The sequence below is a fragment of the Lissotriton helveticus genome, chromosome 1_2 (assembly GCF_964261635.1).
Source record: "Lissotriton helveticus chromosome 1_2, aLisHel1.1, whole genome shotgun sequence".
Lineage (NCBI taxonomy): Eukaryota > Metazoa > Chordata > Amphibia > Caudata > Salamandridae > Lissotriton > Lissotriton helveticus.
In genome coordinates, this window is record NC_136058.1 from 178,231,405 (window position 1) to 178,248,474 (window position 17,070).

The window sequence follows — 17,070 nt, forward strand, 5'->3', positions numbered from 1 at the left end:
CTTGAATGGCTGAAGGCTGTGTGCAGCAGGGTTTGGGCACCACAGTGGGTTTTCTTTCAAGGCGTGGCCGGGGGTCATATGTCCAAACCACTGCTGTGCAGAGGAACAGCCGTGTGCAGCAAAGATTTGGGTGCCCACAGAAGGGTTGAGCACAGGGCCTGAAATGAGGTCATTTGAGACGCCATCTCTGCCGTCATCAACCATGTCATCAATCATGTCGTTTAATGTCATGAGTGATGGAATATGTGAGGTCTTAAGCAGTGCGTGGTGTGGGTAAGTTTTAGTCTTTATCTGGTTTGAAAACCTAAATATAACGTCACTTTCACAGTTCTTTTTCAGTGAATTTCTATTGTTCTTTCAATGTAAGCTTTGATCTCATTACTATACCTAACTATAACATCACTTCAACCTCTTTTTTGTAGTTAAAATAGTGTGTGTATTTGTGCACTTGTGTGGGTGGGTGGGTGCATGTAAAAGGGGTCATGGGGCTTATCTTCCATAAAAATTATTGTCTGACACTTATTATCAACCATTGGAGTAATGTAATGTTACTTCATATTTATTTGCATCTTAAGTACTTGCAAGAGGTTTACAGACTATGGGCCACTTTGTCCTTGAAGAGGAGTTGGCTCTGCCATGTCGTGAAAGTAAATTAAGACTGTGAACTGGTTTAGTGGATGAAGACAATGAGCAATTTGGGTAATACTGTTGCTTCAACAAACCGTTTAATCTTTTATTCATTGAAATTGAACTGCAGTGGTTAATCATGAGGGTATTTTTGGTTTCAGGACACGGCAGGCCAGGAGCGGTACAGAACCATCACTACCGCCTACTATCGAGGAGCTATGGGATTCATTCTGATGTATGATATCACCAACGAAGAATCCTTCACCTCAGTCCAAGACTGGTAAGGATGCCATTGTCATTGAAGGTTACCTGCCACTCACCTTTTCTAGTAGTCCTGCCTCTTCTTCACTGTTTCTCAAATGCTTTGTGTCTCCTCTATTGCTGCTGTGTCCTAGATGGCGTCATTGACATTCTAGTAGCAAAATACATTAATAAACTTGTAGTGACAAGCTAGCCCCTGTGTATTTTGATACTGCAGAGACAAAGTGGGCAATGAATCATGTACGTCAATCCCTCATTTAGATCCAGTTAGAGACACATTTATTACATATTTCAATTTGGTTGTATTCTTTTTAAAAAATTACTGTTTCTTTGAAATATTACTAAATATGACTGAATAGAAAACATGGCACACGAGGTATACCCACTATGGCCCTTGTTATGAGAGGGACCATTTTTGGTGCAGGATTCAAGAGGGCCCACATCTGCAATCCCTGCCAGTAACCTCCCACCAAAACCCAACAACTATAAGTTTTCTCCCTAGAGTGGGAAATAACCACACAGACTTAGAGATATCAGAGACTTTTCAATGTGGATTTACCTGATTCCGGGGGAAAAACAGGTGACAAATGGTGTGCTCATAGCCGTTGGAATACACAAGAGCCGTAGCCAGTGCCCGACACCTGGTAATACTATCAGTAATAGGTCTCCCAAATGCCGCGCGATTTATAACTCAAGTATCTTCTTTAAATATATTTTGGAAATTCAACCATTTTTCTAAAAACATCAGATTATGAGTTCTGAACGTACATACATTGTTGTCTAAAATACACACGTTTTAATTTTGGTATACATATATTAATTAAACCAAGCAAAAGCTTCTAATTTGGTAGGTTGGTTTGCACACAGGAGGTGACTTGAGAGCTACCAGTAGCTCACGAGATACTCTTTGGAGACTCCTGTGCTGGACAGACTTCAGCAAATAATGTAAGATGCTTGATTGAAAGCCTGGTGAGTGATTTATCAGCTTGATAACTGCACATAACAAATATGTAGGTTTATGGTTTGGAACATAGCTGTTTTAGGCAGAAAATAGTTTATAGCAACATGAAGCTTATCTGTGTACAAGAATGTTTGTATAGACCTGTCCTTTTGTAAAAAAATACCCTAAAGAAAGTCTACTAGACACACTTAAAAGAATTGAAAAAGTGAAATAGAGAATTGTAAGGTATATAAGATCAAGCGCTTCCTCTTATTTAAGCAATGGGGTCTCACGAAAGTTATAACAACACATCAAAAGATAACTTGAAAATTATCAATTTGCTGCCTATTCAAACACAGAAAAATGAGAAGCTGCTCATTCTGGTGCAACATACTTTTTCAGGTGTTACAAGCACTAGATTTCATTATTGTGGCTGGAGATGTGACCACAGAACTTGCCTCCAGGTGTGGATCATACTAGCAAAAGATGGGAATCCTCTAGATGCTGAATGCAGCATCCGAATGGGAATGTGTACAAGCATAGACGCAGATTCCTGTTCTATTGCTTTACATTGGTAGAAATGGGTGATAGAATGCATAAAATTCACTGACTTAGCAACCCTGTAGGATAGCATAACTGACTCTATATTGACCTGTTTTGAGGGCTTTCTGCTCATTTAACACACTGGAAGAAAGCTAAACATCCTTATTACGTGGAGAAGTGTGGCTCAGGGGTTAGAGGCGGCAGACCTGGAAGCTGAGATCGGTCCTGGACCAGGGTTCAATTCCCCGCCTCGGCGGGTCTTGGGCTAAAAATTCCACGGACTCGATAATTCTCGCCCCGGTGCCTCCTCGACTCACAGGTTCACACTCTGCGACTCTGGGCAATAGCTTGCTTAATCTCCACAACGGCCCCTCGCGGCGGGATGCCTGACTTTCACCTTGTGGATACCCTGCTATCTCACAGGGGAATATCAGGAAGGGTTCCCTAAGCAAGCGCCGGGAAACCCACTGCGGGTAGCTGTGCGCTTTATAAGCTCAACTACATTTACACATACATATGTTTAATTTGTGCGATTTGTTCACTGTTTAGACTGTTAGAGTAGAGCCAGCAACACTACAGACAGAAATAAGAAACACCAGAAAAGACATCTTCAAAGAGAGACACCTGTGTATGTAAAAGTTTAAAATGTATAACAAATTATATTCACTGAGTCCTCCTTGATGCTCTAATCAACCTTACTTGTTCAATTGTTCAAATGTAATACACAGTCAAAACGTGTTGTGCAACCTTATTTGCTTTTTTTTATAAGCAATTTTATTGAACACATATGCAGCAATGAAAACACCGCCAGTGTATGGCACAGTGAGCAGTACATAACAATGACAGACAAAACGGGGGGAGTAAGCCTCCCACATACACAGGTCCTACTAGGAATAGCAGTCGACAGTGTTCACAACCATGTCCACAAGGAAGCCTCCGGAAGTTCAGCCTTCTACCACCCCAATCCATTTACCCCACACCCTTCGAAACTTTATTAGGGCAGCCATGGGCAGCATACATTGGGCACTCCTGCGCTGCACACCAATCTACCCCCTGCGCCACCGTGTCATGGAAGGGGCCAACGGGTCCATCCAAAGGGCTGCAATATCTGGTTTATCTACCATCAAAGCCGTAGTGAGACAAAGCTTCTCTGCCCTGATCCCATCCAGACCGTCAGTAACTCCTAAGAGTATGTTCATAGGGTTCAGCTCCTTATTTGCTTTTTTAAGATTGTAAACACATTAATTTGTACTCAAATTGAATGTCCACGTATTTTAAATTGACAATCAACAGAATACTTTGTCAGACCATCTAATGATTGTTTGATAAGCCTATTGTACAATGTGATTCCCATGTATACAATTACCTTTAAATTGTTAAAAACTGAAACCTAGTGCCTCATTCAAATTATTGTAGAACATTTTTTCAATGAAACCTATCCAATATTTGTAGTTCTTTATAACACTCATCATTCCACTATAACACAGCTTTAAAAAAGTTATTCTACAGCCTATTATTTCATCAGGTTTGTAATTCATAAGTGATTATTTTCCACAATGTTCAGTCCTCTTCTTTTACAGTCCTGTGTTCTGGGGCTAGGCTTCAGAACTAGGCTGAAGATTAATGAAATTTTACGATGTTCCCTATAGTGGTGCCATGTAGAAAACTATCAAGTATACTAAAAGTGATGGATGGAATGCTTGAATTAATCTCCGCCACTGGTAATTACTCGGAACGGCATCCCTCATTAGTTTGCACACCATGCCAGCTCCGTTTGGACCCAGCTATATGCAAATCAGTTTTGACACTGCTCCAGTGGTAACAGTCCAGCCTGAACTGCCTAGTCAGGATCTCCCTGAACCGGATCGGTTTTGTCCTCATTATGGGCTCATCAGCCGGGCTTAGCATGGTTCCCGATCACAGGACTCATATCTGGGCATACCTGCCTCACTTAGGGTGACATACTGACGATTACAAAAAGTAATGGATGTAATGCTTGATTTAATCTTATCCACTGGTAATTATCCAGGACCACATCCCAGTCCATTATTATTTTGCACACCATGCCACCTCAGTTTGGACCCAGCTATATGCAAATCTGTCTTGACCCTGCACCAATAGGAATAATCAAACACATTAGTTAGACATTTCAGATATCAGAACAGGGTATCACTATTGAATAAGTCATTGTTACTATTTAAGGACGGGCTGAAAGAAGGCCCCAGTGCAGGTGGGCCACATGGGAAGCCTATATAGATGATTGTGGGGACGCACCATGTTTTATCTCTTCACAGAAGTACCCTACCTCCCTCATCCAATTAGCTTTTATTGCATCTTTGACCTGAGGGTTCATAAGTTAGTAATTCATATCAGTAAACTACCTTTATTACTGACAAGATGTTCATTTCTACTTTTACCACTGGGTTGGCAGTGGCAGTAGTTGTGTGGCAACAGCGCACCTCACAAACTAAATTGATTTGTGGCTCTTATAAAAAAAAAAGGTGTTTATTACCGGACTCGGAAGTACTCATGGTGTTGGGATGTTGGACCAGGTGATTTCTGTGGGTCTCCAGATGAAACCTAAAGACATTGTTGCATGTTCCAGACTAAGGGGTAGGAAATACTTATACACCCAATGCTGGATATCCTTGCCCCAGCACCCCAGAATGAGATCCTAAGTTAGCGACTTACAGAGACATTTCACTAGACTTTACTGCCACTGAAATTGTGATAAACCAGCCATGTATTCAGGCAAGCCTCATCAAGGGAATAAAATTCAAATCCTGCTTGGTGCAAGTGATAATTATGAATATTTACATCAGTCACGCTGCTCAAATAAATAAACACTTCAGTAACAATCATAGAAGCACAAAGCAAGCCGAAGGCCTCATATACAGGACATGAGCTGCTGCTTATATGGGATTTTAACATGAAGCTGTTACAAGGTGGCCTCTCTGATGAGACCACTGAAATCCAAGCTTCAGTCAATGGAAATGCCCAACTGCGTCTCTTTGAATAAAAAAAACACTGACTTGAGTACAAACGTATTAACTTTCCTGTCCACTCTTGGAGTGCGATGGTTTAATGGGGGATTTCAGTTAGACAGACCTGCAACTATCACGAGAGTCCACAAATATAGTGCAGAACTTTGGACTACACCTTTGCAGACCGCTCCTTATTTAGATCCATCAGGGACTATGGAATCCTAGTGTCGTTTGACAGTGACCATTTCACTGAAGGCAATCCTGGCAATAGACTGCCTCCACAAGGACAGAACTACACACACTGATGAATGTTCAGGCCTACGAGGATTCCAAAGGCTAAAATGCTGCATGGGAGACACTAGCGACAAACCGGAAGTGATGCAATGTCTGACAAGGACGGGCCACTTCCAGGACGCCATCTTGCAGGTACCCAAGCACCCAAATGAGGGAAACTCTCTGCCTTGATTAGGAGAATGGTAACCTCTCCTCTAATGCCCTACAAGGATAATGGCCAACAAAGCCACAGAAGAACGCACAAGACAGGAAGAACTTATGATTTTCATAACAGAATGGTTCAAGTGGGCACAATCCTATTTCAAATAACAAAATTATGACATATTAATCATAAGCAGTCTTCCTTTTATAATATGTAGATAATAGTGATGTAACGTCTGATCAGCATATAGTCTTCGTTTAGAGGGACAGAGGAATAACACCAAAGTTCTTTTTGAATCCGTTGTTGATTTTATTCATGAAACAAAAAATTATTTTTATATTATCTCTTCAAAGGAAACAGCCAACACGTGTTTCGTCAGTACAAATCTGTACCATGACTTTTTCAAGGCTGTAAACATAAACAAATAACATACATAAATGTGTGATACAGTCATATGTGACACTTAAAGATAAGTTAAAATTGGCCAATGAACCCAAATGAGATATTAAGTGAAGTGGCCATATAAGCTGCATGGGAGACACTAGCGACAAACCAGAAGTGATGCAATGTCTGACAGGGATTTTCCCCAGCATTGAAACAACTGAAAAGAGAACTATTAGCCTAAGGTGCAAAGCCATGAGAACTGATGTTAATCTTAGTTCTACTGAAGCATAAAGCTCCTGTAGGTAGCTATACAAGAAATACCCTTGAGAAGAGACAAATCAGAGACAAATCATTTTCAGAATGTATTTTTGGTATGCAAAAGAAATTCCCCAGACAATTATAGGCTTATATAAATTCTATATTCACAGGAAATTGCAAAATTGGGCAACAGCATATTATCCAGCACATGGGAATCACATATTTATTCTTTACAGTCAAAATCAAGGATGCAATCAGTCTCACAAATACCCCTGTAACAAAGCCTTCTGAATGTATATCGGGCCTGGTCACTCACGGGTAGTTGACTTCCTGGTGCACAATACATTCAGTGGTCTCTGGAATCAAAAAGTCTGATCTAACTTCCAAATGGACAGCCCGTGAAATTATAATACAAACTCAATGCAGATTATTGTTCCCACTGGCAGCTTCCACGATTTATTGCCTGCTAATTCTCTGGCCTGATTCCCCCATCCTGGCAAGGGTCCTTCCTCTGCTCAGAAACGGCTCCCGCACACGTACAACAAACTACAAAGTGATCACTTTGCTGGACACAGAGTCAAACGGTACGCAAAATTACTACTGAATTATCTTAAAATCTGGGCCAAAAAACGTGACTCAATCCCCTGGACTCAAGCAGGATTTAGAGGTAGCCACGGTAAACTTGACAACAGTGGTGTAACATTAGCCCCCGCGGTGTGGGGGGACGGGAAGCAGAGATCCATGTGGGCTCCCTCAGCACAGTACACTGACCGGTTCTTGGACCAGTAAGTTTAATGCTTGTGCACGCAGTCATGCACTGGCCAGCACTTCGCAGGGGCGACAGGTCCCTGGTTTGAGTGCTCCTGACTGGGCCGGGGGCCCTCCTCCATGTACTTTGCAGGGTGGCCTCCTCAAGTTTCATTATGCCACTGTTTGAAAACATAATGGCCCTCTCTATGCTAACCAAAAGGCATATGACCTCCACCAGCCCAGACCTATTCGCATGCTTCATTGACTTTTGCACTGCATTTGATACAGTGGATCGGGACAAACTGTGGCGGAAACTAACAGGAAGGGCAGTAGCAACATTGTGTCGAGGGCCATTCAGGCATTATACACGGATATGTGGGTTAGAGTTAAAAGGGTGCTGGGATCTCGCCAACTAACCAGTACTATGAGGATTAGGACAGGGCTGATGTTCTTGATCCACTACTTTTAACGTCTATGTGGCAGACATGGACATCAACCTGCACAACAACAGAGCTTGCCCTCCGAAACTAAGTAAATGTAAATTGATACTTGTATAGCGCACTACTCACCCGCAAGGGTCTCAAGGCGCTTGTACGAATACCGCTGTGGAACCCATCCTGGCTTTCCCTGTGAGGTGTCCACTCCTGGGCACCCCCAAGGTGGAGGCCAGGCATCCTTAGCGTTGTGGGGGCTGTTGTGGAGATTAAGCAAGCTATTGCCCAGAGTTGCAGAGTGGGACTCCATGATTGGAATAGGCACCGAGGCGAGAATTATCAGGTCCGTGGAATTTTTTAGCCCAAGACCCGCCGAGGCAGGGAATTGAACCCTGGTCCCGGGCTAGACCTCTGCATCAGGATCTGCCGCTCTAACCATTGAGCCACACTTCTCCACTAGTGGCTCACTCCACTAAGTAAGCTGTTGTTCCAACCATTAAGAAATGGGGATGATGCAGTAAACCTTGATCAAACAGGAACTGGCCTTCAACGTCTACTGAACCAGCTTGAATCTTATTGTATCAATAACAACTTAACACTGAACTACGATAAATCTAATGCTTTGCATATAGGCAATAGGTTAAGCCGGAAGGACAGATGGCACATCAACGATAAGATAATCAAATTAGCTGCCACCTGTAAATACCTGGGAACATAGCTTATTACTAATCGTCCCTACCCTAGACAAGCAGAGGAAATGAAAGCAAAAGACGCATGCCTTCCTGAAATTAGCAACCAGCCTAAGAGGGCCTTTTGTGCAGAGCATACACGCCATGCAAACAAAAGCATGCCAGCCCCAGCAAACATCACAAGCCTACGACTATCACTTTGGCTGCTTGGAGGTGCCCCGCAAACCCATACCCTAACCCAGTTAGTCTCAGTTACCCCTGATTTTTCGCACCCCACCATCATTATCATAGAATAGTAATACATGCATGCTCCATCAATACGTGAACCTCCCTATAACAATCAACAACATGTCACGGTTCGCCCCCTGCTGGTTGCAGACCCGCGGCCCTGCCTGGGGCACACAATAGCTGGGAGGTTAGGATTGTCACTTTCCTGCACTATGTAACAATAATAATTGTTACTGAAGATTGTATGTATTGTGATACTTATGCTGTATGTGCTTGTTTAGCAATTAAAATGATGATAAAAAAATAAACAGATTTAAACAAAAAAACAGGGCCTTTGTTAAAAGTATTACATCTTTCTTAATGGGGTGCTTGGTGTTGAGTTTCTACATAAGTATTTGGTTTTGCTGAGTTTCTTTTTGCATTCCGAGGTGTCCACAGCACGGTTATACTGGGGATGGCTGTCTACATTTCAGGTGAATTTGGTGTGGTGAGTTTCTCCATGGATCACCAGGGAATTTCTTTTGAGATGTACATTCACTGCCATCTCTACTGCTCATCCCATACACACCGCATAGTTCTCATCCTTCTCTGATCTCTACTACAGGGCCACGCAGATCAAAACCTACTCGTGGGACAATGCACAGGTGATTCTGGTTGGAAACAAGTGCGACATGGATGATGAGAGAGTCATTTCGCCCGACAAAGGAAAGCACCTGGCTGATCAGTTAGGTAATTACCAGGCTATTTTATTTACTTTTGGTATTATACTCTCTTTGCTTTCTTCTGCCCCACATGGCATATTGTTAATTGCAGGTCCCAGTTGCTTCACCTTCTTCTTGAGAGAGGGATGAAAAGGGTGATTTACCTCTTCATGGAGCAGAAGGTAAAGAGACACCAAGCAAGGCACTTAGCAAGTTCTTCTAGTAGCATAGACAACGTGGAGGTACTTAAGGGAGGAAAAAGCAAAAAAGTTGCACAAAAAAACCTTGACACAGCACACAAGCAGCAATAGGAAAATAATAACCAAGCTAAAGCCTAACACTAGAATTGCACCTAGAGCACAGAAGAAAAGACTAGCAAAATCCTAACACAAGAAATCTTAATAGAATAAGGATAGTAGAAACAAGGGCATGAGGTGAAGTGGGCAACAAATGCGACAAAGACAGTTACTCGAATGTTGAGGTGCACGGAGGATCAGACTTTGTGACCTTATATGGAAAACCAGTGCTGATACCACTTCCAATGCCCCAGGAAACAGAATACTATCATCTTGTATTTGCAAGACCACATAGAATAACATTATACTCCTGTTACTGAGAGTCCTGCTATTTTGTCCTCCAGCCACTGGGTGTTCCAGACCTTATAAGTGCACCAGTTGGAAAACCCTTTCCTTTTTTCCAAATATTCAAAGAAGTATGGCCTCAAGAATTACGACTATAACCTGCAGGAACATCTATGTCTTAAACTTGTTTCAAGGAGGCATGTGGGATCCATGGATCCTGCTGCTCTAGGCCACTGAGCTGGGTCTGTAAATATTTACGGTTCCCGTCCTCATTTGATGGGATCCATGAAGACTTGCGGTTCCCATTCAGTGAGGCATAAGGAGGATTGTTTTGCTCACCGAGCATTATAAATTGCTAGTTGGACTACTCTCCTGCTGATATTGGAGAGTCTACACAGACATATCTTTTTTCTGACCCTGTTTGGTAATGGGCGATTTTTAATTGAGACCTGTTGAATTTCAGCTCAGCACTGCCAATACTTGTTATCTAAAGTTAGCCATGTGTTCAGGTCTCGCATAGGCAGAGCCTGTGCTGTCTTTTCGAGACATGCTGTATTCAGGATAGGGGCATAAAGCACTGCCCAAATTCTCCCCATCTTTTTAATTGGCTCCTGTCCCTGTCCTTTGTAAATGGCGGCTTTTCATTGGTCAATAGGCTTTGTCTATTCTTGCAACCTCCCATGAGGACACCCCGTTACATGTGTTGTTACTCCCTAGGTTTTAATTACATCCTCAGAGCACTATTTTTTAAAGGACTTCAGGCAGAACACATACTTGGTCCTAAGCAAGACAGGCAGTGGTTAATTTACTCACTAGCACATCTCACATGTCTCACAACCTAATCCGGAAATAATATATTAATTCTTTTGTCACATTTCAAAGCTACTAATTGTATATATAGACATAGCTATTTGAATGTACTTGTGGTACTGTCTTGCAAGAAATGCATTATGGGTAGGTGGATTTACCATAACTTCTGCAGGGTACAGTACCATATGTGACCTAAAGAGGTCCCATAGGACCTTTTTTGGTGACATATGCTAATGCACCCTGCAACATGGCTAGGTAAAAACAATGGCATTTATAATGCCAATAACTCCAACTTTGCAGGGTGCAGTACCATATGTGGCCAAATGACCTCGTTTGGCATATGGTACTGCACCCTGCAACATGGCTAGGTAAAAAACATTATCCTACAAAGAAAAGGGGAGAGGGTCAAAAACTACTCTACCACCCCGAACCCCCTAGTATCACATATACACACATAAAGGGGTGGAATAGGAAACGACCTCAAGTAAAAGATGAACAAGCAGTGGCACAATTATGTGTTTTGAAAAACTGCCCTCACTCACACACAAATGTGTGTGACATGCTTCATCATCGGGTCTGCTTACAAAACGCCCTGGCGTAGCCACGCACAGTGCAGAGCATAGGGAGGGGGACACAAAACACAATGACAGAGACAAACACAAATGTGACAAACAGTGTTCACAAAAAAAAAGGTGTTAGCCCAAGACCGGGTAAAGTGATAAAACAAGGTGCAGTCAGAAAAGTGCTTTTAAAACTGGCTCATGGATACCTGTCAAGCCTTTATTCATAGGTTCCAAGGCCAGGATCAAAAAATGAATGAAGGATTGAAGTGTTGATAAAGGAGATCAGGATCCTACAACACCCCTCCTTAAACTGCGATAGTCAACATGTTTCGACCATATAGTGCCACCATTCAACATGTCACGTCGGTCTTCTTCAGGACATCTATCGGTCCCAGTGTTATCTAGCCCCTTACCTTAACCAGGCACTACAGAGGTAAAAACGATCAAATCGATCAGGACCATGTGGAGGTAAATTCCGCCAACACGGAATGCAAATACTGAGGAGAGATATAAAACAGTTCTAGTAGTATGATTTAAAATATCTTGTCATTATTAATATACTTATATTTCAAAATATCATACCTTCCGTATAGATATTGTGACATTAAACTAGACGTTTTAAGACCCCCATTGGTATCTTATTGAATCAAAAATGCCTCTATACCACATTATGGCTTCAAAAAGTAAAAATAGACGTGTTTCATAAATTGTACTGCTGTTGCCATAGTATAAGTGTATTACAATACGAAAGGCCCAATACGGCACTAAGCATTAGTCCATATCCATGTCCACAATAGTATCCCCATATCACCAAACACCATCACTCACCGAGTTTATTGTCAGATTAAACCCGAAATGGTGCCAGGTGGGAGGAGCTCCAAAGAACACAATCTGTGTTCAAAAAAGAGAGAGGGGGCTGGGAAGATACATAAAGTATGGTATATCAATGCGCACTCAGCGGTATTCCAAACTAGCCCAATGCCTCCTCCTGTATGCTCCTCATAAATAGTAAATTGAATACAATATGGAGTATTATCCCCCGGTTATACAAAGGGTACCCGTCCTCCAGCCAATCGCCTCAGCATATTGTTGAAAGCTAGCCTATTGCTGGCAAATGTTCAAGCATTCTACTCCCCCATATACGTCTTACTGTTCCGATGAAGTCTCCAGCACCTCTCATGCCCGTTAATGTGGTGCCGCGAAGGTGACTGCAGGACGCCTGTGCCTCCATTTTAAGCTTGTTTCCAATAGCAATCGGCCCACACGCCGTCGCCGTCGCAGGCGCATCCACGTCACGGCGTGACGGCGACGCTCACAGGGGAACATGGGAAAAGTAGTTTCTTTATTTATTTATTGTGGCCCTCCGATGTTTATGCTAATGTACATTGTGAATGCGACCCGTATATGCCTACAAAACTCAGTTGCCTAAAGAATAAAACAACATTAGCAATAATGATTAAAAGCCACCTGCAAATGTGAAATTTACAGCAGCGATCTTATTCCTGAATAAATACGAATAAGAGGTGACAAGATAGTCACGGAGGGTGGCCAAACCATACCTATCCATCTCCCGGGTGTAGTGGAGCAGTATAATTAATACACACTATATAACCCGTAGTCTCAAAAAATGAAAGGCAAAAAATGCGAAAACCAAAACTAAGACTTCTCAGGAAATACAACAATTTAGTACGGATTCCCATCACTCACCATTCCAAGCGACATGCTTCATCATCTGGGTCTCCTTTAACAGGGCTAACACTCCACCCTATTGATGGAGGAGCCCAAGGATGTTTTCAAAGTTCGTAAATGCAGATGTGAGCAGATGTAATCGATGTAGTGTATGGGAAAGTGGTGCAGTGCAAACAATTGTGAAGTGAATACTAAAATTGAAGCGTTATCAGACGCCTAATTTATTATTGTCTGAAAACAAACAATGGTTAAAAACAGTGCAGGAGGATAGTTTTAATAAATAGCCATCCATGAATGTATAATGGTCAACATGTTTCAGCACCAGACGGTGGAAAGGACACCAAGTGCTTTCATCAGGACCTAAATTATTATAACTGCTACTGCAAACAGTGAAAAATTAATACAAATACTGTAAAATGATACTCCATAGAATAGTCTTAACACAGTGACAATTCCTCCAACCTCTCAGCCAATCTACAAAAGAAACAAGAGGTTTGTGCAACAGAGAGTCTTATAGGAAATAACATTTATGCCTCATTATTCGAGTGGTTAGAATTAACCATCCCGTATTCCCAAACAATGGGTTTATACATAACATCCCCTTACCTCAAGAGTATGGAGGAAAGGCCTCACCTCACCTGGCAACAAGCTCAGGGCAAAGGAGGCACCGCTCTAAGAAGAAAACATAACACCAAACATAAATTCCATTGGGGAGTCATTCTTACTATACATATAAAACCACAGCGTTATATGTCTATGAGATCGATAGGAGCCCCTATCGCTCAAATTTACTCACTCATAGCCTTTTGAAAAACCCCTTTTGATTGTATTCTGGGGATTAATGTCTTACATGCACCCAGATCGTCCTTAGTGCATATTAAGTCTAACCTAATGGTCATCTCACACCTCTATAGTTTACTACAAAACGTCCCAAAGGCCCATATGCACATAGTCTCAAAAGAGTGCCAAAATAGTGCCCTCCTCGATATAGGTAACCTCTCTGTTGAAGAGCGTGACCTCCCATGTTCTTTGTGCAAACCAAATCTCTATGGTAGTATCGCAATGGTAACAGTCATAATATAAAAGGCATGTGTTAAGAAGGACTGTTTACCCCATGCATAGTTCTTACACCCATTACTACATTACGCTTTGATTTGCTTTACCCCGACTTCAAATTAAAGATTCAAAAAAGGGCAAATTTACAAATTTACAAAACAAGTTTCCATACCTTTCGTCGGTACCTCGGGCTATCTTCTAAGCCGTCGGGGAGGTACCGACCACCGGGAGTATAACTATGTCACCCACCCATATGGTACCAACACAGGTCCTTACATTTGAGAAGGCGGTGAGTAAAGACATCGCTGGGATTTTGGATAAAGAACGCAATAGATTCTGCAATCTACCAAAGTCAGAGCAGTTAGCCTTGAAAAGTTTGATGTCTGACCCTTTAATTACAATCATACCGGCATACAAGGGTGGTGCCACAGTCCTTTTGTACTCTGACGTCTATCGAGCAGAGTGTTTAAGACAATTGGGGGTGAGGACATCTTACCGCCCACTCAAGGAAGATCCAACCGAGAAAATCAGTAATGACATCTCTATTATGGTTGAAGAAGCTCTTAATGAGGGGTGGATTACCTCACACGAGGCAACCTTTTTGCATACTAAACACCCGGTAATGCCATATTTTTATGTCCTCCCCAAAGTCCGTAAACCCACTAGACCACCAGTGGGTCGACCGATCATTTCAGGAATCGGTTCATTATTGGAACCTTTGTCCACTTTTGTAGATTTTTTCCTCAACCCGATGGTGCAAAAAATGCCAACGTTCCTTCAGGACACTAAGGACGTTCTGCGATTACTACCTGGCATTGAGTTTAACCATGACACTGATCTTCTTGTCTCATTCGATGTGGAGTCGTTGTATACTTCGATCCCTCAAGATGAGACATTGGATACAATTAATGGATTGCTTGAACAACAGGATTTGGACTCAATCACGCCCGTGCACTTCATCATGGCAGTAGCTCAGGTTGCCATGAAGAATAATTTTTTTTAATTTGAGGACACGATATATCTCCAAACCAGTGGCACGAGTATGGGAAGCATTTTTGCTCCAAGTTTAGCAAACCTATATGTTCATGGGTTTGAACAGGAGAACGTGCTGAACAATAACAACCCCTACCGAGAGTCGATACGTCTATGGAAACGATACATAGACGATATCCTGGTCATCTGGCGAGGGGATGTAGCCAGTTTTAATGTCTTCTTGATCTGGCTTAACAGTCGTAACAATTTTCTCAAATTTACGGTTGAAGTGGACAAATACAGATTAGCATTTCTGGATCTGCTTATTGTTGCAACACCTAATGGCCTAGAGACAGAATTATACTCCAAACCTATGGCCAGGAACTCATTATTGAGTTTTAGAAGTCACCACCCAGTAGCTTTGAAGGAGAACCTGCCGTTCGGCCAATTTCTGCGGGTGCTCAGAAATTGTTCGACCAGTGACAGCTTCCACAGACATGTGGATAAATTGACATCTAATCTCTTGCAAAGAGACTATCCAGTTAAATTGGTGCGTCGCGCAGCAAAGCGTGCTGTTAACAATAATCGTGACAGCCTTTTAGAAGTTAACAGCAAGAAAGAGACTAATTCCAGACTAACATTTGTGAATACCTACAGTATTGAGTCCAATGAGATAAAGAAAACTATCCGTCGCCATTGGAAGATACTCAATATTGGGGGAGAAACGTTGCCAGAACCTCTTTTTGCTTTTAAACGTAACAGCAATTTGCGTGACAAACTTGTTCATACTAGACCTCTTAGTTCAACCTCGGAAACTCAAAACACCATGTGGGACTTACCACCGGTACAGGGACACTTTCCGTGTGGACTATGTAAAGTCTGTCCACTGACAAAAAAATCTAAAACAGTGGACATTGGCATGGATCATCCTTGGATTCAAAAAAGTTTCACAAATTGCAACAGTGAGAAGGTGGTCTATCTAATTGTCTGTCCTTGTAATATGAAATATGTGGGGATGACTTCACGCAAAGTAAAATTGCGAATTATGGAACACATGAGTGTACCATAAGGTGTAGGAAACAGGCTACCCGTTTGACTTCTCATTATCTTGAAAAGAACCATCGTCCGGAAGACATGGCATGGGCTATATTGGAACAACCATTCATCCCACAACACATTACTGACATCTCGAAGTTTCTCTTATTAAGAGAGCAAAAGTGGGTTTTCAGACTCAAGAGCGACATAGAGGGGTTGAATGACTCCATTCCGTGGTCTATCTTATGATAAACAGAGGCCACCTGTGATCTTTAACAATCTGAGATGCCCTCAACATTGAATATATGTTGCTGATTGAAATATAAAGAGAATTTATCCACTTTTTTATGTTATCTTGCAATGACCAGTCAACATTACAAAAATAACAAGGTCCGATAATGTCTATCTGCTTTATAATAAATTCAGTCTCACGTATGAAATTGCTCTTGCCTTGCTGTAATAGGCAAATGCGTCATAAATAGCTTAAAAACTACATATCCCATGACTCTTTGGGGATTTCTGTAGTCTGAGGAGTGATCACGCTAGAAGCTGCTTCAACTCACGCACCATCCGTGGTTTTTTTCAAAGATCGGTCAACACCAAAAAAATAAAAAGGCTCGATAATGCTTATTCTCATTAAAGTCAATCCAGTCTCATTTATGAAATTGTTTCTGCCTTGCTAAAATAGGGAAATGCGTCATAAATAACTCAAAAACTACATATCCCATGATTCTTTGGGGATTTCTGTAGTTGGATGTGCGATCGCGAGAAACTGCCGGAATTCTCGCATCATCGCAATTACGCACTGTTACCGGTTGGGACTTCTAGCGTGTTTATAAATAGTTATACTCCCGGTGGTCGGTACCTCCCCGACGGCTTAGAAGATAGCCTGAGGTACCGACGGAAAGGTATGGAAACTTGTTTTGTAAATTTGCCCTTTTTTGAATCTTTAATTTGAAGTCGGGGTAAAGCGTCTGTATTAAAGCGTCTGTACTGACGATTGCAAATCAAAGCGTAATGTAGTAATGGGTGTAAGAACTACGCATGGGGTAAACAGTCCTTCTTAACACATGCCTTTTATATTATGACTGTTACCATTGCGATACTAACATAGAGATTTGGTTTGCAC

The 17,070-nt window shown here is 42.0% G+C and overlaps 1 protein-coding gene across 1 annotated transcript in view; it reads left to right on the forward strand.

The window, feature by feature from the left end:
• RAB3B (RAB3B, member RAS oncogene family) overlaps window positions 1-17,070 on the forward strand; it is a 710,876-nt gene that overhangs the window by 564,590 nt on the left and 129,216 nt on the right. Inside the window, exons 2-3 of the mRNA XM_078673465.1 lie at window positions 789-907; window positions 9,139-9,263. Coding sequence (XP_078529591.1) covers window positions 789-907; window positions 9,139-9,263 — 244 coding nt within the window. The remainder of the gene's footprint in view (window positions 1-788; window positions 908-9,138; window positions 9,264-17,070) is intronic.